Source organism: Scyliorhinus torazame, chromosome 18 (genome assembly GCF_047496885.1).
Source record: "Scyliorhinus torazame isolate Kashiwa2021f chromosome 18, sScyTor2.1, whole genome shotgun sequence".
In the NCBI taxonomy this organism is placed as follows: domain Eukaryota; kingdom Metazoa; phylum Chordata; class Chondrichthyes; order Carcharhiniformes; family Scyliorhinidae; genus Scyliorhinus; species Scyliorhinus torazame.
The window spans coordinates 84,054,325-84,081,036 of NC_092724.1; the positions used below are offsets into that span (position 1 = coordinate 84,054,325).

The 26,712-nt window shown below is 47.3% G+C and overlaps 1 protein-coding gene across 1 annotated transcript in view; it reads left to right on the forward strand.

Annotated features, from left to right (window-relative positions):
* LOC140395334 (BTB/POZ domain-containing protein KCTD2-like) overlaps positions 1-18,339 on the forward strand; it is a 65,043-nt gene extending 46,704 nt beyond the window's left edge. The window contains exons 3-6 of the mRNA XM_072482972.1: positions 6,756-6,847; positions 7,966-8,061; positions 17,277-17,402; positions 17,712-18,339. Coding sequence (XP_072339073.1) covers positions 6,756-6,847; positions 7,966-8,061; positions 17,277-17,402; positions 17,712-17,741 — 344 coding nt within the window. The 3' untranslated portion in view covers positions 17,742-18,339. The remainder of the gene's footprint in view (positions 1-6,755; positions 6,848-7,965; positions 8,062-17,276; positions 17,403-17,711) is intronic.
* Positions 18,340-26,712: the final 8,373 nt, after the last annotated feature.

The window sequence follows — 26,712 nt, forward strand, 5'->3', positions numbered from 1 at the left end:
ATCGAGGATAGAGGACTGTGTCCCAGGGGTGGTGCACGAAGACCAGACAGGGTTCGTAAAAGGGAGACAATTGAATGTTAACGTGCGACGGCTATTAGGGGTGATAATGATGCCCTCAGTGGAGGGGGAGGCAGAGATAGTGGCGGCAATGGACGCAGAGAAGGCATTTGATAGGGTGGAGTGGGAGTATTTATGGGAAGTGTTAAGGAGGTTTGGGTTTAGGAACGGATTTATTCGCTGGGTTAGACTACTTTATGGGGCACCAACGGCAAGCGTCGACATAGATCGGAGTATTTCCGATTATATAGGGGAACAAGACAGGGATGCCCGCTGTCTCCGTTGTTGTTTGCGCTGGCAATTGAACCTCTGGCCATGGCGCTGAGAGACTCCAGGAAATGGAGAGGGGTGACTAGAGGGGGAGAAGAACACCGAGTCTCGTTATACGCGGATGACCTATTGCTATACGTGTCGGACCCAGCGGGGGGGATGATAGAGGTTCGGGGAATTTTCGGGGTATAGGTTAAACATGGGGAAGAGTGAATTATATGTGATACATCCAGGGGACCAGAGTAGAGAGATAGAAGGCTTACCGCTAAGGAAAGTGGAAAGAAACTTCCGATACTTGGGGATTCAGATCGCTAGGAGCTGGGGAACCTTGCACAGACTTAATCTGACACGGCTGGTAGAACAAATGGAGGAGGACTTTAGGAGGTGGGACATGCAGCCTTTATCTCTGGCGGGCAGGTGATGGTCCTCCCGAGGTTCTTATTTGTATTTCAATGTCTCCCTATTTTAATCACCAGGACCTTTTTTAATAAAATAGATAGGAGCATTACGAGCTTTGTGTGGGCAGGGAAAGTTCCGAGAGTAAGGAGGGGGTTCCTGCAGCGCAGTAGGGACAGAGGAGGACTGGCACTACCGAACTTGGGAGATTATTATTGGGCCGCCAATGTGGCAATGATACGTAGATGGATGATGGAGGGTGAGGGAGCGGTGTGGAAAAGGCTGGAGAGAAGGTCCTGTAAAGGGACGAGTCTAGAGGCGCTGGTGACGGCGCCGCTACCGTTCTCACCGAAAAAGTACATCACGAACCCGGTGGTGGCGGCAACACTGAACATATGGGGACAGTCGAGGCGACAGAGAGGTGTGCGGGGAGCCCTGGTGGGGTCCCCTATCAGGAACAACCATAGGTTCGCCCCAGGAAGAATGGATGGAGGGTTTCAGAGCTGGTACCAGTTGGGAATTAGGAAGGTGGGAGATTTATTCATAGATGGGACTTTTGCGAGCTTGGGAGCACTGGAGGAAAAGTATAAGTTACCCCAGGGGAATTTCTTGAGATATATGCAGGTGAGGGCGTTTACTAGACAACAGGTGAGGGTATTTCCGCGGCTCCCGACACAGGGGATACAGGACAGGGTGCTTTCAGGGGTGTGGGTCGGAGAGGGCAAGGTGTCAGAGATTTATAGAGAGATGAGGGAAAAGGGGGAGGAGTCGGTGGGCGAACTAAAAAGAAAGTGGGAAGAAGAATTAGGGGAGGAGATAGAGGAGGGTATGTGGGCTGATGCCCTAAGCAGGGTAAATTCCTCTTCCTCATGCGCCAGGCTTAGCCTGATTCAATTTAAGGTGCTACATAGAGCACACATAACGGGGGCAAGATTGAGCAGGTTCTTTGGAGTGGAGGACAAATGTGGGAGGTGTGGCGGGAGCCCGGCAAACCATGCACATGTGGTTTGGGCGTGCCCGGCACTGGAAGGGTATTGGAAGGGAGTGACGGGAGTGATTTCGCAGGTGGTGAAGGCCCGGGTCAAACCAGGCTGGGGGTTAGCTCTATTTGGAGTTGCGGAAGAGCCGGGAGTGCAGGAGGCGAAAGAGACCGATGTCGTGGCCTTTGCGTCCCTCGTAGCCCGGCGCAGGATCCTACTCATGTGGAAGGAGGCGAAACCCCCCGGACTGGAGGCCTGGGTAAACGATATGGCGGGGTTTATTAAACTGGAGCAGATAAAGTTTGCCCTGAGAGGATCGGCTCAAGGGTTCACCAGGCGGTGGCAGCCATTTCTCGACTACCTAGGGGAACGTTAGAGGGAAGACGGATGACCAGCAGCAGCAACCCAGGGGGGAGGGGGGGGGAGGGGAGGCAGTTGAGTATAGGGCAATAGAGTACGAGGTTTTGTCACTTGTATATTATTACTACTATTATTACTATTGTTAAAAAGTTTAAAAATTTCTGTTTTGTTACTGTTATCGTTTCGCTTGTTTTGTAAGCGGGAAAAATGTTGCTCAGGGGAAAAAAATTCAATAAAATATATATTTTTAAAAAACAAAAATATTGTACCCCTCTGTGCTTGACTGCCAAGCCAGAGGAAAAATGTGAATGCTGCTATTATTTTTGTATTGTTAGGAAGTTAGTATGATTGATTGTTTGAGTGAGGATAGTTTACTGAGGATAGTTAGAGGTACCGTTTTTTTTAATGTCGTAATGTTTTGACATAGCGCCACTTAGAATGTCAGTTAAAATTTTCATTGCATAGTTACGGAAGAGTGCTCGCTGGGTCAGGAAGTGAAGACAACGCAGTTATGTGATCCTTCACGCTTCGCGTTAGGGATCACAAGGAGGGAGTGTAGCCACCTGGGTTGGCCACTTCCCAACTTAAAATGGAGATCTGTAAAGGCTACAGGGAAATTCTGCCAAGCCAGGAAAAACTAGGAAGTGCAAAGTCTCCTGTGTATTAGAACTTGCAGAAGCCCAGACAGCACTGAAACTCACAGCCATCTGCATACTAATGAGCGATCCCCGGGTACAATTGAAACATGTAAGGTGAATAAGGCCAAGCCAGACTCCTCGGCGCCAGCAGGAGCCAAGACAAAGGAAGGCCAACGGACACTCAGGGACCGCCCAGCGAATTCCAGTCTGGGAGAAATCGATCCAAGTGATCAGAATTTAGTCCAATCACTTGGAACCAGGTACGGGGTCCGCCCCAAAGGGGTGTGAAGCCCCTGGGGACTATAAAATAGAGTCCCCAAGTTCAATTCGTTCTTCTTGGCAGGGTCACTCAGCAGCGAATCAACCCTTGAGAGAATGAACTGCCCAAGCTGCTGCAACAACCAAGTAAGTCTCCAGTCAATGCTCGCTACGAGATAGGCGCTCGTAGCTACCAGTCCATACCAGCTTTTGAATCCTGCAGACTCCAATCGAACGAAAGGCCATTTGTTCCCCTGACCTGGTGGGCCAATTCCGAAGCTAAGTATTGGCCTTTTAGTGATAGGAATACTCTAGAAAGGAGTTTATGCATGAGTAGTGATTTACTGTGTATAATAAATGTGTTTTGATTTGAATCTTACAAATTGGTGTGTTGAGTTATTGATCAGTACTTGAACTTGAACCTCGAGGCGGTATCATAAAGATACCTGGCGACTCTAGAGCAAAGGTTATAGTAACAGAGCAAATTAAGTAAAGATACAACAGGCAACATTTAAGAGCCAACCAAAAGTTAGCAACAACTGCCTGCTGCACCCGCATTCTTACTTTCAGTGACTGGTGCACAAGGACACCCAGGTCTCGTTGCACGTTTCCCCTCCTAATTTATGGCCATTCAGATAGTAGTCTGCTGCTTTGCTTTACTACCAAAGTGGATAACATCGCATTTATCCAAATTATACTGCATCTGCCATTCATTTGCCCACTCACTCAACTTGTCCAAATCACACTGAAGGATTTCTACATCTTCCTCATAGCTCACCCTCCCACCCAACTTTGTGTCATCTGCAAATTTGGAGATATGACATTTTGTTCCCTCATCTAAATCATTAATATATATATTGTGAATAGCTGGGGTCCTAGCACCGATCCCTGCGGTACCCTAGTAGTCACTGCCTGCCAATTTGAAAAAGACCCATTAATTCCTACTCTTTGTTCCTGTCTGACAACCAGTTTTCTATCCATCTCAATACACTACCCCCAATCCATGCATTTTAATTTTACACGCTAATCTTTTGTGCGGGACTTTGTCAGAAACCTTCTGAAAGTCCAAATACACCACATCCCATTCATCAATTCAACTAGTTACACACTCCAAGAATTCCGTAGATTTGTCCAGCATGATTTCCCCTTCATCAATCCATGCTGACTCTGTCCAATCCTGCCACTGCTTTCTAAGTGCTCTGCTATAAAATCTTTGATAATTGATTCTAGAATTTTCCCCACTACTGCCGTCAGGCTCATTGGTCTATAATTCCCTGCTTTCTCTCTACCTCCCTTTTTAAATAGTAGGGTTACATTAGCCACCCTCCAATTTGCAGGAACTGTTCCGCACTCTATAGAATCCTGGAAGATGACCAATCAATGCATCCACTTTTTCTCAAGCCACCTGGAATGTAGATTAAACGATTACAACTTTTTCCTTTGGGATTTTTGGTCCAGTGTCATTGATAGTGAGTTTGAATTAATAGCTTTCTTCAGTTATTATGGGCGAGGCGTTTCAGAACCCCAAAATGTATCATGGAGTTCAACCAACCTCTCCCTTTAATGGATTTGTTGTTTTTCCGAGCACATGGCTTTTTTCCTAGGTGTGGGATTACAATTATGGATACGTGTGTTTTTAAACACAAAACACTGTTTATTCCATGAACTCAACTTAACATCTTAAATAAACATTGGATCTCTTAACACCCCTTACTTCAAAGATAACTCAGAACATATTGCAACAGTAAATACTTCCTTAAAATGTTCCTTCAAACTTCCAAGAGACTTAACACCTTTAAACAGTATCACATCAGGTTAAAGGATATATATTTTTTCTGTAGAATGGCAGAGATATATTAGCTTGGGTGACTTCAGCTCCAGCACCTTGCTTTCTTCATGCAGCTCTCTGGAAACCCACAGACACACCCACGCTGCTGTCTCAAACCTGGCTTTCTCCCTTGTAAGCAGATCACAGCAAACCAGAACTTCTCAAACTGGCTTTCTACTTTTAAACTGCTCTCAGCAAAACCAGCCAGGCACTTTTTAAACTGCAAAACCAAACTGCAAAATGGCTGAACTGAGCTGAGCTCCACCCACTCTCTGACATCATTGTTTTCTTAAAGGTACATTGCTTACACATCCATTTCTTAAAGGCACTCTTGCATGACATTAGATATTTGATGATTTTCCAATTTTTAAATAATTTCCATTTCTATTGCATGGTTCCTGAGAACTGTACATGGGGCAAATGACTATGGAGAATACATTGGGGCCATAGAGATGGCATGGGGAAATATTTTTTTTAAAAAAATTTAGAGTACCCAATTCATTTTTTCCAATTAAGGGGCAATTTAGCGTGACCAATCCACCTAGCCTACACATCTTTGGGTTGTGGGGGCGAAACCCACGCAAACACGGGGAGAATGTGCAAACTGCACACGGACATTGACCCAGAGCCGGGATCAAACCTGGGACCTCAGCGCCGTGAGGCAGCAGGGCTAACCCACTTCGCCACCGTGCTGCCCTTGCATGGGGACATATGAGGTGACATGGGGCATCTGAAGTGGCGTGGGGATGTAGAGGTTTCTTTGGGGAATGTGAGGTGAGAATATGAGAGGTGGCATCAGGAAATGTGGGATGGCATGGAGGTTATGGGGTAAACTGTAAACAATGATGGGAGCTCGGCTGCTCTGTTGAAGAACCTGGGTGGACGGTCTAGTTGGTCTGCCTCCACACCTATACTCCTCACGCACTTAATTGCAACTTGCAAAATGCTGTGCAAACCCACGCCTGTGTGAAAATCCCTCATAAATTCACACGTGGGTTGGTTGAGTAATTTGCAAGCTGCAAGAGTGAACATGTCAGACTTTCCTGAGCCTGGATGCAAATTTGGCCTGTGAAACTTTCCAAATACATGAGTTAGAGAGCTGGTCAGTTATCCTGCTGATAAGACAAGGAAAGTTGCACTTGAGCATACAAAACTGATTCCTTTCACACAAATACATTTATTATACTTTTTTTCCATCCCTTTAAAACTGAACCTCGCCCAGCAGTGAATTTGAAGTATAGAATTCCCACAGTGCAGAAAAGGGCATTTGGCCCATCGAGTTTGCATTGACCCTCAAAGGGCACTCAGACCCACTCTCCTGCCCTACCCCGTAATCCCACGTACCTTGCATACCTTTGGACACTATGTGGAAATTTAGCGTGTCCAATCCACCTGACCTGCACATTTTTGGACTGGAAGGAAACCGGAGCACCCAGAGGAAATCCACGCAGGCACGGGAGAACATGCAAACTCCACACGAACAGTCACCCAAGGCTGGAATTGAACCCGGGTCCCTGCCGCTGTGAGGCAGCAGTTCTAAATTGGTCCACCTCTGACTGGTTGGTGAGAGTATTCTACTTTAGGCTTGAGCTTCTATTAGGTTAGGTTGATCTTAGATTAGGATAAATGTTCGGCACAAGTTCGTGGCCGAAGGGCTGTGCTGTACTGTTCTATGTTCCCAATGTTACAGTGCTGGAAACCATCACAGACACTGAGTGAGACTGGGCCCTGGACTTGAAGTGAAGTTGAATGTTGGGCCCTGCATGGCGTTGTGTGTTGAATATTTTTGGACATCTCTGCACTGTGTGCGCCATGGTAAAATAGAGCTCGGGGAAACCTTTTTTGGTAGAATTTTATGCTTGAGGCATTGTTTGAACTGATGCCAAGTGGCCACTGATCTTGTGAGCCTATTGCTGGTGAAGTCGGGCCCTGGCTGGGTGCTTTCTAATATCTGTTTTATATTTCCAGGAGTGCTGGAGGAGGCGGAATTTTATAACATTGCATTACTTGTTCGGTTGGTCAAAGAACGGATTAGGGACCTGGAGAATAGGACCTCGCAGGTGAGAGCTCCTGTCTATTTTGACCGTTTGGTCATTTATTTAATCAGGAACCAGGTACCGATAGCCGAGGTTTCGGACAACTCTTTGCAAACCAGTCTGTGTTTACACCATACAAAGGCAGAGTGCAAACATGGGTGTCACCTGAGTGTGTGGCGCACACTACTGAATCCAGAACAGTACAGTGAGGTTTAGAATAGAGATTCTGAAAAAAATGAATCGACTTTTAGAAATTGGCAGTGTCCTTGTACATTCACAAAGTGTACAGTCAGCTCGTTATGTAATCTTTTGGGGCATGTTTGGAATGCACCAATAAAAACACAACCTCCCCACGCATATCCTTGACCAGAAATGCTAAAGGCCAGAAGGTGGGAATGTCATTTATCCTTCTAACCATCGACCACAGCAAAACATCAACTTGCAACCAGAAAGGCAGACTCCCCATCGCTTGGTTGGAGTTGAAAGATTTCCAACATTTTCAGACCCGAAAATAGCGTGGTCTAAACATGGACACAGATACATTCAGCAACTAAGGTGAGAGTGACTTGCCTTGACATTAAGGCAGTATGTGACCCAAGTATGGCATCAAGGAGCCATGGTAAAACTGAGCACAGTGGGATATGGGGCAAAACTCATCACTGACTCGAGTCATGCCAAGGACAAAAGAAGATAGCTTTTGGAGGCCAGTCATCTCAGCTCTAGGCCATCACTGTAGGAATTCCTGTAGTCTGCAAATTGACTTCAGCTGCTTTATTGTTACCTTCCCTACATCATAAATTCAGATGGCGATATTTGCTAATGATTGTTTGGTGTTCAGTTTCAATCACAATTCTTCAGATAATTAAGCAGATCTTGCTTACATGCAGCAAGACCTGGGTGGCATTCAGGCTTGGTGTAATTAATAGCAGCAACAACTTGCATTCTTACAGCACCTTTAATGTAGTAAAACATCCAAGGTGCTTCACCAACTGTCATCAGACAAAATTTGACACTGAGCGGATGAACAAAAAAGCATTGACTAAAGGAGGAAAGAGGTGGCGGTTTAGTTGTCTCTGACCGCTTTATGCATTTATGAGAATTACTATGCTGGTATATTTAACTGTGTAATGTCCACTCTACAGGGTCCAGTTAAACACGTTTACCGTGTCCTGCAGTGTCAGGAGGAGGAACTAACCCAGATGGTTTCTACCATGTCGGATGGTTGGAAATTTGAGCAGGTACCACCCTAATTATCAGTCATTGTTAACTAAGGATCTACAATATTGACCGGGTCGTTCGTTGAAACTATCAGCAGACTATGCAGCCACAGTTACAAGGGTACGTTGAAGGTAACTGAACTAATACTGGGAATTGGAATTGCAGCCTATATTTACACTGAGCGGAGCTGTTTGTGAAGTGCCAGGATTGTGAGGCCGAGTACAGTATGGGTTTGTTTGAACCACCAGGGAGGACTGCTTCTGTGACCCCTACAGCCCTGTAATATGCATGTTGGGAATTGTCCTTTTCCCCTCGATATCCCCATATTGTGTTGGTTGGGAATTGCCCATGTCACTCTGCAGTTCCCTATAACCAGTGTTCATTTAATCTTTGAATAATATTCTGCGCTCAGTTTATTGCTGTGTGGAAAGGAGGATTATATTGGGATGCAGCTCTGCAATGTGACAGCACATACAGGTCTGTTTATGAGAAATTCCTCCTGTCTATTTTATTAAAGAGGATCTGTTTGTTATAGAGGGTGCGACATGCGTTTGAACAGCAGATTTGAATACACATGCCCACCCATGCATAACATCTACAGGGTAAATCACGCTGTGAGATATATTTTTTCTTTTTTTAAATAAATTTAGAATACCCAATTCTTCTTTTCCCCAATTAAGGGGCAATTTAGCATAGCCAGTTCACCTACCCTGCACATCTTTGGATTGTGGGAGTGAGACCCACATAAACACGGGGAGAATGCGCGAACTGCACACAGACAGTGACCCGGGGCCAGGATCGAACCCGGGTCATCAGCGCTATGAGGCAGCAGTGCTAAGCACTGTGCAACCATGCCACACCATGTGTGATATTAGCGAGTGAATGGATTAGGTGCTGGCATGCTAATATATAGCATGATTTCACCAGTATATTACTGTGTAGTACAGACCCCATCGTGTATGGATGAGATCATTTACAGACAGAGTGCTGCTGAATGGGTGGCTTTGTGGTGCACATCAGCTGTTAAGGAACTGCCAGTAGAATAAAGGTTTCATGCACTGGAACCATGACTATTTTTATATGGAGTTTTGAAATGCTTTTAGAATCTGGGGGAAGAGTTCCAATGGTCACCGTGAGCAGGGAAACTAAACACGTTTCTGGCTTGCTTACAATAACCAGAAGATTATTTTCCCATTGTGTAAAAGGTCCCACATGAGAGACCGATAAAGAAGGCAAGTGCGCATGGGATACAGGGTAACGGGATGGATTTAAAATTGGCTTAGCTGTAGGAGACAGCTTTAGTGACTGGGAGCCAGTGTCCAGTGGCATACCACAGGGATCTGTGCTGGATCCCCTATTGTTTATCATTTATATAAATGACATCGATGACTATGTGGGGGGTAGGATCAGTAAGTTTGCAGATGACACAAAGGTTGGCGGGGTGGTTAACAGTGAGATTGAGTGTCTTGGGGTACAGGAAGATGTAGACGGGATGGTCAAATGGGCAGAAAAGTGGCTGATGGAATTTAACGCTGACAAGTGTGAGGTGATACACTTTGGGAGGAGTAATGTGACAAGGAAATATTCAAGGCAGCACGGTAGCATAGTGGTTAGCGCAATTGCTTGGCAGCTCCAGGGTCCCAGGTTCGATTCCCGGCTTGGGTCACTGTCTGTGCGGAGTCTGCACGTTCTCCCAATGTGTGCGTGGGTTTCCTCCGGGTGCTCCGGTTTCCTCCCACAGTCCAAAGATGTGCAGGTTAGGTGGATTGGCCATGCTAAATTGCCCTTAGTGTCCAAAAGTGTCCTTAGTGTTGGGTGGAGGGTTACTGGGTTATGGGGATCGGGTGGAGGTGTGGGCTTGGGTAGGGTGCTCTTTCAAAGAGCCGGTGCAGACTCGATGGGCCGAATGGCCTCCTTCTGCACTGTAAACTCTATGAAATCTATGAAATTTGCCTTTATCAATTAAGGCATAGATTAGAAAAGCAGGGAGGTCATGTGGGAGTTGTACAGAACTTTGGTGAGGTCACAGCTGGAGTACTCTGTGCAGTTTTGGTCATCACATTATAGGAAGGATGTGATTTCACTGGAGGGGATGCAGAGGCGATTCACCAGGATGTTGCCTGGTAGCTTTGACAAAGGGTCATCTGGACTCAACGTTGGCTTTTTACTCTCCCTACAGATGCCAGACCTGCTGAGATTTTCCAGCATTTTCTCTTTGGTTTCAGTTTCCAGCATCCACAGTAATTTGCTTTTATCCTTTTATTTTTGCCTGGGATGGAACATTTGAGTTGTGAAGAGAGATTGGACAGGCTTCAGTTGTTGGAGTGGCCTGATCGAGGTGGACAAAACTATGGGGGCTTGGACAGGGCAGATAGGGAGCAGCTGTTCCCCTGTATTGAAGGAACGAGGGGGCACAAGTGAGGGGCAGGAGGTTTAGGGGGGATTTGAGAGAGAACTTTTTTAAAAACATTTTATTGAGGTATTTATGGTTTTATAACAAGAACAGAAGAAACCATGTACATACAAATATAAACAAGGTGCAAAAGCCGTCTTCCTCCCTCACAGTTCCCACCTTTTCTAACCCCTTACTCTAAACTAAACTAGCCCCCCCCCCCATCTGCTGACGGTTAATTTTCCCTAAAGAAGTCGACGAACGGCTGCCACCTCTGGACGAACCCTAACATTGACCCTCTCAGGGCAAACTTGATTTTCTCCAGACAGAGGAAGTTAGCCATGTCTCCGACTTCGAGGGCTTTGAGCCCCTCCAAGCTAATCATATCTGTCTCTAGGCTACCAGAGAGGCAAAGGCCAGAACTTCTGCCTCTTCCTCCTCCTGGATCCCGGGTCTTCCGACACCCCGAAAATCGCCACCTCTGGACTCGGCACCACCCTTGTTTTCAACACCTTGGACATGACATCCACAAACCCCTGCCAGGCATGCCCTGAACATATATGAACATGGTTCGCTGGGGCAGCACGGTGGTGCAGTGGTTAGTACTACTGTCTCACGGCGCCAAGGTTCAATCCCGGCTCTGGGTCACTGTCCGTGTGGAGTTTGCATATTCTCCCCGTGTTTGCGTGGGTTTCGCCCCCACAACCTAAAAGATGTGCAGGCTAGGTGGATTGGCCACGCTAAATTGCCCCTTAATTGGAAAAAATGAATTGGACACTCTAAATTTCAAAAATAACATGGTTCGCTGGTCCTCCTGCACACCTTGCGCACCTGTTTTCCACCCCAAAGAACCTGCTCATCCGGGCCACGGTGAACGATGTTAAATTGTATCAGGCTGAGCCTGGCACATGTTGTGGACGTGTTGACTTTGCTCAACGCATCCGCCCAGAGACCATCCTCTATCGCTCCTCCTAACTCCTCTTCCCATTTGTGTTTCAGCTCCTCGGTCTGCGTTTCCTCTGACCCCATGAGTTATTTATAAATGTCCAAAACCCTCCCTTCTCTCACCCATACACTGGAAACTACCCTGTCCTGTATCCCCCTTGGTGGTAGGAGCGGGAAGGTTGAGACCTGCCTGCGTAGGAAGTCCCGCACCTGCAGCTACCTAAACTCATTCCGTCCCGTCAACTCAAATTTCTCCTCTAACTCCCTCAGGCTGGGAAAGTTTCCCTCTGTAAACGTATCTCCCAACCTCTCGAACCCTGCTCTCTGCCATCTCCGGAACCCTCCATTTAGGCTCCCCGGGGCAAACCAGTGATTATTGCAGATTGGAGACCAGACCGATGCTCCCTCTGCTCCTACAAGTCTCCTCCACTGCCCCCAGACTCTCAGGGCCGCAACCGCCACGGGCCTGGTGGAGTACCGTGCCGGCGGGAAAGGCCGAGGCGCCGTTACCAATGCCCCCAAACTAGTGCCCTTACATGATGCCACCTCTACTCACTCCCAAATCGACCCCCCCCCCCCCCCCCCGCCCGCCACCCACATCCTAATCATGGCTGTATTCGCTGCCCAGTAATAATTACTAAAGTTCGGGAGTGCCAGCCCGCCCTCACCCCGGCTGCGCTCTAGCACCCACTTTTTAACTCACGGGGTCTTACCCGCCCATACAAAGCCAGAGATCACCTTGTTGACCCGTTTGAAAAAGGGCAGTGGAATAAAGATGCGGAGATACTGAAACACAAACAGGAATCTTGGGAGGACCGTCATTTTCACTGTCTGTACCCTCCCAGCTAGTGACAGCAGGAGCACGTCCCACCTTCACAAATCCTCCTTCATTTGGTCTACTAGTCGGGCCAAATTTAGCTTGTGCAACCGTTCCCAATCACCTCTCCTGCCCCCTTGCCTGGATTGCGAACATCTCACTTTTCCCCGTGTTCAATTTGTAACCTAGAAACCGGCCAAAATCCCCCAGAATCCTCGTAATTTCTTCCATCCCTTCCAGTGAAACCAACACATATAAGAGCAGGTCGCCCGCGTATAGTGAGACTCTGTGTTCCACCAACCCCCCCACCCCGGACCAGCCCCTTGAGGCTTTCAAAGTAATTGCTAGCGGCTCTATGGCCAGTGCGAACAACAGCAGGGAGAGGGGGCATCCCTGCCTCGTCCCCCGGCGCAGCCTAAAATAGCCCAATGTCAACCTGTTAGTCCGAACACTCGCCACGGGCGCCTGATACAGCAGCCTGATCCAGTCAATGAAGCCCCATCCAAATCCAAACCGTCCCAGTACCTCCCACAGATAATCCCATTCCACCCGGTCAAATGCCTTCGTTGCGTCCATTACGACCGCTACCTCTATGTCCCTATCCTCTGAGGGCATCATAATTACATTCAGCAGCCTTCTTAGGTTGGCCGCCAACTGCCTACCCTTAACAAATCCCGTCTGGTCCTCCCCAATCACGTCCGGAACGCAGTTTTCAATCCTTGAGGACAAGATCTTAGCCAACAGTTTGGCGTCTACATTTAATAGGGAGATCGGTCTGTAGGACTTGCATAGCTCCAGGTCCTTATCCGCTTCAGGATCAATGAATAGTAGCCTGTGACATCGTCGGGGGAAGCCCCCCTCTCTCCCTTGCCTCATTAAATGTCCTCATTAGCAGTGACCCCAGTATCCTAGAGAACTTTTTGTAAAACTCCACGGGGTACCCATCCAGTCCCGGGGCTTTACCTGACTGCATGGCCTTCAGCCCTTCTGCTATCTCTTCCAACCCGATCGGGGCCGCCAGTCCTTCTACCAACTCTTCGTCAACCTTCGGGAACTTCAGCCTCCCTAAGAATTGCCTCATCCCTTCCGGCCCAGCTGGGGGTTCCGACTCATACAGCCTGCTGTAGAATTCCTTGAATGCCTTATTGACCCCAGCTGAATCTCCGACCAGGTTCCCATCCCTGTCCCTTACCTTTCAAATCTCCCTGGCTACCTCCCGCTTTCTAAGCTGCTGCGCAGGCATTCTACTGGCCTTCTCCCCATATTCATAGATCGCCACCCCTCGACTTTCTCAGCTGCTCCACAGCCTTTCCCTGTAGTTAAAAAGCCAAACTCCGCCTGTAGCCTCAGTCGTTCCCTTAGAAGCCCTGCCTCTGGGGCCTCCGCATACCTCCTGTCGACCTGTAGTATTTCCTTTATCAGTCGGTCCATCTCTGCTCTGTCTACCTTCTCCCTGTAGGCCACTATCAAGATCAACTCCCCTCTAACCACCGCCTTCAGTGCCTCCCAGACAATTGCAGCCGAAACTTCCCCCATGTCATTGACTTCCAGATAGTCCTGGATACATTTCGTCAGCCGCTAAAAGTCCCACATCCAGCCTCCAGTGCGGGCGTTGGCCACCCTCCTTGCTCACCTGTAGGTCCACCCACTGCAGGGCATGATGAAAATGAAAATGAAATGAAAATCGCTTATTGTCACGAGTAGGCTTCAATGAAGTTACTGTGAAAAGCCCCTAGTCGCCACATTCCGGCGCCTATTCGGGGAGACTGGTACGACTGATCCGAGATCGTGATCGCTGAATACTCCTGTCCACTACTCCCGTCAGTAAAGCCCTATTCAGGATTCCAAGTCAGTCCGGGAGTACACTTTAGGCACATGCGAGTAGAAGGAAAACTCCTTCACTTTCGGCCGCCCAAATCTCCATGGGTCCACCCCCCCCCCCCCCCCCCCCAACTGCTCCATAAACCCCTTTAGCTCCTTTCCCATTGCTGCCACCCTGCCTGTCCTTGAGCTGGACCGATCTAGCCCTGGGTTAATGACTGTGTTGAAGTCCTCCCCCCCCCCCCCCCCCCCCCCTGACCAGCATGTGCGAATCCAGGTCCGGGATCTTCCCCAGCATCCTCCTTATGAACTCCACGTCATCGCAATTTGGCACGTACACATTCACGAGTACCACTGGCAGTCCCTCCAGTTTCCCACTGACCATGATGTATTGAACCCCCACATCCACAACTATTCTTCCCGCCTCGAATGACACGCGCTTATTAATCAGGATCGCGACCCCTCTAGTCTTAGAGTCCAGCACCGAGTGGAAAACCTGTCCGACCCATCCCTTCCTTAATCTGACCTGGTCATTTACTCTAAGGTGCATCTCCTGCAACACTGCCACGTCCACATTCAGTCCCCTCAAATGCGCGAACACGCATACCCTCTTAATCTGCCTGTTTAGCCCTCTTACGTTCCATGTGATCAGCCTGGTTGGGGGCCTTCTCGCCCGCCCCCATCACCTTTCTTGGGCCAGTCTCCAGCCCGCGGCCCATGCATCCACAGGCCCGCCCCAGGGAGCCTCCGTCCCCGACCTCCCTATTGTCCCAAAGCAAAAGTCCCTCCCCCATCAGCAGAACATTCCCCCCCCCCCCCCCATAACAGCACTATACATACAGGCCCCTTCAACAAGCATAGCATCTGCTCACCCCCCACTGCGCTTCCGTGAGCTAGCCCGCCCAGCTAGCTTGCTGGCCCCCGCCCATGGCGCCAGACATTTTCCCCCCTCCCGGCTCAGACCCACACATATGCAAACGAAAACAATCCCAACCCAATTGCCCAAAAGAAACACAAAGAAAATCAAAAAGAAGATCCCACATCTAACATTCACACCTTCATCCCCCATCAGTGCAAATGCAAATTTTTACTCACACAGCTCATCCGCAGGCCCCAAATCAATACAGAAGGCATTGCAAATAACGTCCAAAAACAAAAAAAAAATTTTAAACATGAATACTGCAGCAAAGTTCAGTCCAAACACCTCAGTCCGCTACCAGCCCTTTCCTTCCAGCGAAGTCCATCGCTTCCTTGGGCGACTCGAAATAGAAATGTTGCTCTTCGTGAGTGACCCAAAGACGGGCCGGATACAGTAGTCCAAACTTAACCTTCTTCTTAAAAAGGGTTGATTTGGGGCAGCACGGTGGCGCAGTGGGTTAGCCCCGTTGCCTCACGGCGCCGAGGTCCCAGGTTCGCTCCCGGCTCTGGGTCACTGTCCGTGTGGAGTTTGCACATTCTCCCTGTGTTTGCGTGGGTTTCGCCCCCACAACCCAAAGATGTGCAGGCTAGGTGGATTGGCCACGCTAAATTGTCCCTTAATTGGGAAAAAAAAATGAATTGCGCTCTCTAAATTTGTAAAACAAAAAAGGGTCGATTTTATCTGGTTGAACCCTGCTCTTCTCCTGGCCACGTCCGCGCTCAGATCCTGATCTATACGCAGGACACTGTTCTCCCATTTACAGCTCTGTGTCTGCCTGGCCCACCGTAGGATGCACTCCTTGTCCAGGTACCTGTGGAATCTCACCACCGTTGCTCTCTAGGGGTCACCTACACGCGGCTTCCTCGCTAGCGCTCTGTGTGCCCTGTCCACCTCCAAGGGTCGGGAGAACGTCCCATCCCCCAGTAACTTCTCAAACATACCCGCTATGTATGTCCCTGCGTCCGTTCCTTCGGATCCCTCCGGGAGCCCCACGATTCTCAGGTCCTGCCGACGGGACCTATTCTCTAGATCCTCCACCTTCTCCTGGAGCCTTTTCTGCTGGTCTCTCAGCATCCCCACCTCCAACTCCACTGCAGCTTGGTGTTCCTCCTGCTCAGTCAGTGCCTTCTCCACTTTCTGGATCGCCCAGTCTTAGGCATCCAGTCTGAGTTCCAGCCTCGCAATCGATTCCTTAATCGGGTCCAAGCATTCATGTTTCTGCTTGGCGAAGCCCTCCTGTATGAACTGCATCAGCTGCTTCGTCGACCGCTGGTTCGTCGAGCCAGAACTCCGGTCGTCTGCCATGCTTTCTCCCGCTGCAGCCTCCGCCCAAGCCTTCTCTGTCGCCTTTTTCTTCCTTTGCGAGTACTCTTGGTCCGCCTCTCCATGCACTGATGTAAGATTCCTCGTCACAGTTGCATCCAACATCAATTTTCCACTTCAGATCCGGCAAGAAGTCGGGGGGGGAAAAGGTCCAAAGTTCCGACCCGAGTAGGAGCCACCAAATGTGCGACCTACTCCTTCATAGCCGCCACCGGAAGTTCTTGAGAAAAAAAACTTACCCAGAGGGTGGTGACGGTCTGGAATGCTGGGATAATGGTAGAGATGGGTTGCCTCACATCCTTTAAAAGGTACCTGGATGAGCATTTGACACGTCAAAACATTCAAGGCTATGGAGCCAAGTGCTGGCAAATGGATTAGGTGTTTTTCATGCAGAACCGCTGGGCCGAAAGGCCTCTTCTGCAATGTGTCATTCTGTGATGTGTAACTACTTTTCAAGGATCTTCAACACTTCTTCATGGTGTTTTTTTTTACGACATGTCTGCAAAAAATTATGGCTCCTTCCCCACACCATCTGCTGTCACAGTAGATGTGTGGGCAAGCAGTGTTTGTGAAACCAAGCATCTATTAGGATAGAAACCAGGTTAATGTTTTGAGTCATTAGATTCTTGGTCAGAACTGAAGGGAGGGAGAATGCTGAGTTTTTCCGACGTCCTCAGTTCTTGTTTTAGATTCCAACATCTTCTGCATTTTGCTTATATTGGTGTCTGAGCGACTTTGTTTGTACCACGGGTGCACTTTAATGTTTCATCTGAAGATAGCACCTCCAACAGTGCAACTCTTTCTCTACTGCGCTGGGAGAGCTGGCCAGGAATTTGTGTTCAAGTCTCAAGGTTTCTGTCTGGAGCGATTTTCCCCCATTCGGATAGCTGTGGTATTTAATGATGTTGTGGGGGGGAAGCTTCCTTGCAGCGACAAGCTGTAAGGAAGGTGTGTTTAATTATACCTGGTGCCCCATTGTGCGCATTGCTGCTAATTTAAATTCTGCATTCTCTCTCAGCTCATTAGCATCGGATCCTCCTATAACTATGGCAACGAAGATCAGGCTGAATTCCTTTGTGTTGTCTCCAGGGAGCTGAATAACTCGACCAATGGAATTGTCATAGAGCCCAGTGAAAAAGCAAAGGTATCGCTCTGCCCTCCATTCACCTCTAATTCTCTCTCACCCGCTTGCTCTCGCCATCACAAGACGTGCCAACCTCATGCAGTTACGTTCAGGCAGTTTGAGATATTCTTTGCGTTTTGTTGTTACTGGTTAGAATGTGGAACATACAAATGTGGAGACAGGCGGACCCCTGGAGAGAAGCGATCAGGGGATATTTTGACACAGTGGGGTTGAGATCTACCAAAACAGTTGGGGTTTTGTTTGACCTACCAACCTTTTCCTACTCCTAAAAATTCTAATGAACTTGTCTCCTGATATTTTTGGAAACAGATTCTGCAAGAGCGAGGCTCGAGAATGTGACCTTACTGGATCGTAATTGCTGTTTACATTCTGTACCTTGAAGAGGAATCTTCCACTTGCTGGAGACACCAAACCTTTGCCATACTCTGACACCGGCCTCGACGCTTTCAGTTCACACTGGCCTGCTTGATCAGTGGGATTATTGTACTGAAGAACTTGACCTTTCTGCCTTTCGCTTGAAGCCTATGAAGGGCTCACTGCTCTTCTCTCAAGAATTAATTGTAAAAGCTGCCAAATCCCTCTGTTATGGTTTGTTGTTGTGTAATGTATATATATTCAACAATGCATTTAATTACCTTCAACGGAGCTGCAATGTTGCTCGATTTTTGGTGAAGAGGAAACTGGGCCCCAGTTGTTTTATTGTGTCTGCTTTGTGAGAATTCCTTTCTGTTTTTCCTATGGACCATTGTGTGCATGGATATCGCTCAATTACTTTATGGTGAATTTTGAGGGGAGGAGAAGGATACAGTATTGTAATTATTAAGAAAACATTTAATTATGTAAAATTCCACAATTCTTGTTAATGTTTTCCTCTTGCATTGGGTCACTGTACTTTTATGAGACAATGATGTGATGATTAAACCACTCAGTATTGCCACTGAAGTGTTATGCTGTATTTACAGAAATTTCAAACGGTGCCTATTCAAAATGTGCAAAACACCAGCCGTGCTAGGTTTTGGCTTTTATTAGTGAGGTGGTCATTTAGATCTCTATAATGCTGGTATATAACTGTTGGTACAGATCTGTCACTACGATTGGGTACACAACTGGTGATTTAAGTCTGTCTCTAAGACAGTACTAGTGGGGACACGTCCGTCACTGTATAACACGGGTACAGTACTGGTGGGTTCAGATCTGTCACTGTATAATACTGAGATACAGTACTGGTGGGAAAGGTCTGTCACTGTTTAATACTGAGATACAGTACTGGTGGGAAAGGTCTGTTACTGTTTAATACTGAGATACAGTACTGGTGGGAAAGGTCTGTCACTGTTTAATACTGAGATACAGTCCTGGTGGGAAAGGTCTGTCACTGTTTAATACTGAGATACAGTACTGGTGGGAAAGGTCTGTCACTGTTTAATACTGAGATACAGTACTGGTGGGAAAGGTCTGTCACTGTTTAATACTGAGATACAGTCCTGGTGGGAAAGGTCTGTTACTGTTTAATACTGAGATACAGTACTGGTGGGAAAGGTCTGTCACTGTTTAATACTGAGATACAGTACTGGTGGGAAAGGTCTGTCACTGTTTAATACTGAGATACAGTCCTGGTGGGAAAGGTCTGTCACTGTTTAATACTGAGATACAGTACTGGTGGGAAAGGTCTGTCACTGTTTTAACTGGAATACAGTACTGGTGGGAAAGGTCTGTTACTGTTTTAACTGAGATACAGTACTGGTGGGAAAGGTCTGTTACTGTTTAATACTGAGATACAGTACTGGTGGGAAAGGTCAGTCACTGTTTTAACTGGGATACAGTACTGGTGGGAAAGGTCTGTTACTGTTTTAACTGAGATACAGTACTGGTGGGAAAGGTCTGTCACTGTTTTAACAGGGATACAGTACTGGTGGATACACATCCGTCACTGTATAACACGGGTACAGTATTGGTGGGTTCAGATCTGTCACAGTATTATACTGGGGTACAGTACTGGTGGGAAAGGTCTCACTGTTTAATACTGAGATACAGTCCTGGTGGGAAAGGTCTGTCACTGTTTAATACTGAGATACAGTACTGGTGGGAAAGGTCTGTCACTGTTTTAACTGGGATACAGTACTGGTGGGAAAGGTCTGTTACTGTTTTAACTGAGATACAGGAGTGGTGGAAAAGGTATGTCACTGTTTTAACTGGGATACAGTACTGGTGGATACACATCCGTCACTGTATAACACGGGTACAGTATTGGTTGGTTCAGATCTGTCACAGTATTATACTGGGGTACAGTACTGGTGGGAAAGGTCTGTCACTGTTTAATACTGAGATACAGTCCTGGTGGGAAAGGTCTGTTACTGTTTAATACTGAGATACAGTACTGGTGGGAAAGGTCTGTTACTGTTTAATACTGAGATACAGTACTGGTGGGAAAGGTCTGTTACTGTTTAATACTGAGATACAGTACTGGTGGGAAAGGTCTGTCACTGTTTAATACTGAGATACAGTACTGGTGGGAAAGGTCTGTTACTGTTTAATACTGAGATACAGTACTGGTGGGAAAGGTCTGTCACTGTTTAATACTGAGATACAGTCCTGGTGGGAAAGGTCTGTTACTGTTTAATACTGAGATACAGTCCTGGTGGGAAAGGTCTGTCACTGTTTAATACTGAGATACAGTACTGGTGGGAAAGGTCTGTTACTGTTTAATACTGAGATACAGTACTGGTGGGAAAGGTCTGTTACTGTTTAATACTGAGATACAGTACTGGTGGGAAAGGTCTGTTACTGTTTAATACTGAGATACAGTACTGGTGGGAAAGGTCTGTCACTGTTTAATACTGAGATACAGTCCTGGTGGGAAAGGTCTGTTACTGTTTAATACTGAGATACAGTCCTGGTGGGAAAGGTCTGTCACTGTTTAATACTGAGATACAGTCCTGGTGGGAAAGGTCTGTCACTGTTTAATACTGAGATACAGTACTGGTGGGAAAGGTCTGTTACTGTTTAATACTGAGATACAGTACTGGTGGGAAAGGTCTGTCACTGTTTAATACTGAGATACAGTCCTGGTGGGAAAGGTCTGTCACTGTTTAATACTGAGATACAGTACTGGTGGGAAAGGTCTGTTACTGTTTAATACTGAGATACAGTACTGGTGGGAAAGGTCTGTTACTGTTTAATACTGAGATACAGTACTGGTGGGAAAGGTCTGTCACTGTTTAATACTGAGATACAGTACTGGTGGGAAAGGTCTGTTACTGTTTAATACTGAGATACAGTACTGGTGGGAAAGGTCTGTCACTGTTTAATACTGAGATACAGTACTGGTGGGAAAGGTCTGTTACTGTTTAATACTGAGATACAGTACTGGTGGGAAAGGACTGTCACTGTTTAATACTGAGATACAGTCCTGGTGGGAAAGGTCTGTTACTGTTTAATACTGAGATACAGTCCTGGTGGGAAAGGTCTGTCACTGTTTAATACTGAGATACAGTACTGGTGGGAAAGGTCTGTTACTGTTTAATACTGAGATACAGTACTGGTGGGAAAGGTCTGTTACTGTTTAATACTGAGATACAGTACTGGTGGGAAAGGTCTGTTACTGTTTAATACTGAGATACAGTACTGGTGGGAAAGGTCTGTCACTGTTTAATACTGAGATACAGTCCTGGTGGGAAAGGTCTGTTACTGTTTAATACTGAGATACAGTCCTGGTGGGAAAGGTCTGTCACTGTTTAATACTGAGATACAGTCCTGGTGGGAAAGGTCTGTCACTGTTTAATACTGAGATACAGTACTGGTGGGAAAGGTCTGTTACTGTTTAATACTGAGATACAGTACTGGTGGGAAAGGTCTGTTACTGTTTAATACTGAGATACAGTCCTGGTGGGAAAGGTCTGTTACTGTTTAATACTGAGATACAGTACTGGTGGGAAAGGTCTGTCACTGTTTAATACTGAGATACAGTCCTGGTGGGAAAGGTCTGTTACTGTTTAATACTGAGATACAGTCCTGGTGGGAAAGGTCTGTTACTGTTTAATACTGAGATACAGTCCTGGTGGGAAAGGTCTGTCACTGTTTAATACTGAGATACAGTCCTGGTGGGAAAGGTCTGTTACTGTTTAATACTGAGATACAGTACTGGTGGGAAAGGTCTGTCACTGTTTAATACTGAGATACAGTACTGGTGGGAAAGGTCTGTTACTGTTTAATACTAAGATACAGTACTGGTGGGAAAGGTCTGTCACTGTTTAATACTGAGATACAGTCCTGGTGGGAAAGGTCTGTTACTGTTTAATACTGAGATACAGTCCTGGTGGGAAAGGTCTGTCACTGTTTAATACTGAGATACAGTACTGGTGGGTTCAGATCTGTCACTGTTTAATACTGAGATACAGTACTGGTGTGAAAGGTCTGTTACTGTTTAATACTGAGATACAGTACTGGTGGGAAAGGTCTGTCACTGTTTAATACTGAGATACAGTCCTGGTGGGAAAGGTCTGTTACTGTTTAACATGGTTACAATACTGGTGGGTTCAGATCTGTCACAGTATTATACTGGGGTACAGTACTGGTGGGTAAAAGGAAAGTTACAGTATAACATTGGGGTGCAGTGCTGGGTACAGGTCTGTCACTCAAACATGGGCACAGTACTCATGAAAATAGGTCTGTCACTGGAGAACACTGGGGTACAGTACTGGTGGGGACAGGCCTGTCAGTGTAAACCACCGGGTACCGAGGACAGATCTGCCACTGTATAACATTAGGGTACATTACTGGTGAGGACAGGTCTGTCACTATGATACTGGTGTACAGTACTGGTGGGTACAGATCTGTCATTGTCTGACATTGGGATAAAGTACTGGTGTGAAAGGTAGCTCACTGTTTAACTGGGGTGCAGTACTGGTGGGTACAGGTCCTTATTGTATAACACTGAGGTACGGTACTGGGGAGGACACGTCTGTCACGATATAACACTGGGTAGGTACAATATTGGTGGGTACATGTCTGTCACTGTCTAGGATCGGGAGGGAACTCCCTCTCTAATAGTACAGTGGGTGTACCTACACCTCCAGGAGCACAGCTGTTCAAGAAAGCAACTCACCATCATCTGAAGGGAAACTAGGGAAGGACAATAAATACTGGCCTAACCAGAGATGCCAACATTCCCTAAATTGATTTTTTAAAAAGTACTGCTGGGTCGAGGTCTGTCGCTGTATAACACTGGGTACAGTACTGGTGGTTGGAAGTCTGTCGCTGTATAACACTGGGTACAGTACTGGTGGGTTCAGGTCTGTCACTGTATAACACTGGGTACATGCTGGTGGGTACGGGTCTGTCACTGACACTGGGTACAGTACTGGTGGGTTCAGGTCTGTCACTGTATAACACCAGGTACAATACTGGTGAGTAGAGGTCTGTCACTGTATAACACGGTACAGTACTGGTGGATAGAGGTCTGTCACTGTATAACTAGGTACAGTACTGGGGGGTGCAGGTCTGTCACTGTATTACACCAGATACAGTACTGGTGGAGAAAGGTCTGTCACTGTTTAACACCAGGTACAGTACTGGTGTAGAAAGGTCTGTCACTGACACCAGGTACAGTACTGGTGGAGAAAGGTCTGTCACGATAACAGAGTACAGTACTGGTGGGGACAGGTCTGTCACTGTCTAACACCAGGTACAGTACTGGTGGATAAAGGTCTGTATTTCACACCAGGTACCGTACTGGTGGATAGAGGTATGTCACTGTATAACACTAGGTACTGTACTGGTGGGTACAGGCCTGTCTCTGTACAACACCATGTACAGTAGTGGTGGATAGAGGTCTGTAGCCATCTGGGATGGCCACGTCCCGATTACAAAATGGACACTTGCAAAGAATACAGGGAAAATTGGACAATACCGAAAAGGCAAGCAGGTGCAAGGTCTGTCTGTTGATTAGAGCCTCAGCTCTCAGACAGGACCAGTACTGCTAAGCCATCTACATACTAATGAGCCATCCCCAGGAACAAAAGGCAACATTTAGGTAAACAATGCTAAGCCAGACATCCCGGCGCCAGAGGAGACTAAAACAAAGCAGACCAACGGCCACCTAGGACACGCCCAGAAACCAGGGAACCCACCCCTCTATTGGAGGAAAATCGATAAGGACAATTGGGAAACTGCCCAATTAATCGGGGCCAAGTTCAAGACCCACCCAAAAGCACACAAAGACCTTTTGGGTATAAAAAGGACTCCCCAAGAGAGGATAGCTCTCTTGGCTTTGGCTCTGAGCGAGGAATCTAGCAGCTACGCCAGACCAAGTAAGTTCCAAGTCAATGCACACTACGAGATAGACGCTCCTAGTTACTATCCTGTAAACAGCTCAACCCAGCAGCCTCAGAACCGAGCAACGGCCATTGTTCCTCTGACTGAGTGGGCACCTGAAGCTAAGTATAGGCTTTTAGTTATAGTGATAGTTTAGGTTGTAGAGTTTTATGCATGAGTAGATTTGACTGTAAATAAATGAGCATTGCTTTTGAACTTACTAACTGGTCTATCGAGTCTTTGATCAGTATTCGATTTTGAACCTTGTGGCAGTGGCGAAAGATTCCTGGCGACACTTGAGCAAACGTAATTAAACAGCCAAATTAAGAGACAACCGCAAGTTAGCAACATTTACTGGCGACTCTGGTGGGACTCGAACCCACAACCTTTGAATTAGAAGTCCAATTGGAAACAGAAAACCACAAGCGTTAGAACAATACTGATCAAGCCTCCGAGATTCGGAAGTGTGTTAATGCATGCGTACGAACAGGGATATAAGGTAAACCTGAGAGATTTTGTTGCGTAAAACTGTCGGGCGTTTTGTAGGCCGGAAATTAGCGTAAGCCATACCTGTGTTTACATCACCATTTTATCACCCCCTGTTCCAAATTCAGTAGAGAACCTAGATAGAGAAAGTGGCAATGAAGGCAATGGGACGCCTTATGAACCCCCAGGAATTCGAGGTTGCAACGACCAGTAGAGTAGGATAGTGTCCCGTTTGGGAAGATGAGATCGGGAAATATCTACAAGGGAAAGGATTGCCCCTTTGGAGTGAATTCTGCGCTAATGAGGAAACAGGTCCCGGGAGTATAGGACATACTTGGTGGGAGAACCTGTCAGAGATCCACAAGAAGAGCTTAGGGAAAGCTCGCAAGCCGCTGGCAATTGTGTGGCACAGAGGAGGTCGTTCGGACGCTCCGTAGAGAGATAGAGGAGAGAGATAGAAGTAGTGAGATAGACGTGAGCGAAGTAGAGAAGGAGAATAAAGATTTAAAAGAGCAGTTAGCAGCAAGGGACGGAGAGGTGGATGATGTCAAGATGGCACACCAGTCTTGTCTCACGCATTTGAGTAGTTTCCAAATGCAATACGATAAGGCCTACCAGGACACGCAATGTGCGGTCTTGATAAGACAAGAAACAGAACAGTAAGTTGAGAAATTACAGAAACAGTGCAATGATTTAAAAGCAGCCCTATGAGCACTCCATACTTCCACGACAGAACACAGGCAGAGCTCCGTAGACCACGCAAAGTGCCGGAAGCAAATTGCAGAATTGCAATTTCTGCTTCCCATTCAGAATGGGTTTCAAAGCACATTTGGACCACAATTAGATCAGGAAAACAGCCCCGACTGGCAGGAATTAAACGAGACTGCCCATAGATACGTACATGGAACATGTATGCAGGAAAAAACCCAGAAAAGGAAAGCGCCCCAACCCCCAACCGAACAGGCAGAACACCCCCCCCCGATGAACCTTGTAACCACACACCGCAGGGCCACAGCAGAAGGAGAAGCAGATTTCCTTTATACAACCCCGTTAACCGTGACCCAATTACGGGATGCGTGTGGAAAAATTACACCGTTCCTTCCCACATCAGACCCCCACCAATTTTTCGCGTAAGTCAAGCAGCAGGCTACCATGTACGGCCTGGACGAAAAGGAGCAAGTGAAGCTCACAGTTTTAAGCCTCGACCCTTCAGTCGTGGCAGCCCTTCCCGACCCACAGAATGTAGGAGGTACACTCCTAGAGATGCACACAGCGATCCTTGATGCGATCGGCTGTAACAGAGGAGACCCCGTAGAAGGCCTAAATAGGTGTTGGCAAAAGAAGACAGAGCACCCCACAGCGTTTGCTAGACGCTTGTGGATACACCACAGCAGTTTTGGGATAGTTAGCCCGCGCCCATTTGTCTCCAGATAATATGGCCAAATGGACCCGAATTCTAGTCTCCCACGCCACAGACACAGGACGAAAAGCTTGTGCAAATTATGACCCCTCAGATGAGGCCCACAATGAAAAATGGGTTTTGAAGAGATTGTCCCGCACTTGGGAGCAATCAATTGCAGGCAAAACCGCATTTATAACACCCGATGAAGAGCAGGCAGACATGAATACAGTTAAAGCGCACCAGAACCCCGCATGGGTAAATGAGGGCAGGAACAGCCCACCCCAGCCCAAAGCTCAAGAATGTTACAACTGTGGACAGTTAGGACACTTTGCACGAGAGTGCAACGCGCCCTCAAAACAGCAATGAAGCCAACAGACAGACACCCTAAGCAGGAATAGGGCAAAGCCAATCCATAGCATTAGCGCCCGTTCAGAGAATGCAGACATGAACAGCACCGACTGACGGTGTTCGGGCTCCCCAACTTGGGTCTGCGACACCCTTTGGGACAAGTCTGGTAGACCGGTAGTAGCAGGCAAAGTTCAGGGACACCCCGTAGAATTTCTTTGGGACACAGGAGGGTCCCACACCACACTCAATTCCTCCACAATGTTTCAGCGAGACACGTGGCCCATAACAGACACCATCACACTCAGCGGTTTTACAGGCCATTTACAACAGGGACACATCACAACCCCTGTAGCGATACAAATAGGCAGCATCACAACTAAGCACCCCGTAGCTTTGGTTGATCTGTCCCAGACAGCAGAACATATCCTTGGGATCGATTTCATGAGCTCCCATAACCTTTCTTTTGACCCAGTTAACAAGTGTGTTTGGAAAATGGCAAAGGCTGCACGAGCCCCCGCCACACTCACAGTAGGAGTGTACGTAAACAGGATTAGCTCAGTAGGAGACTTTTGGTTCGACCATCGAGCCATTAGTGCAGACAAACAAGTTAGGGCAGTCTTGCAGGAACATAAAGCAGCATTTGCACAGCACAAGCACGACTGTGGCAAATTGGCTGGCTTTGTGAACATTACAGGTCCCGACCCTAAACCCCAGAAGCTATACGGATTTCCCCAGGAAGCAGAGGGAGAAATCTCCTAAGTAATA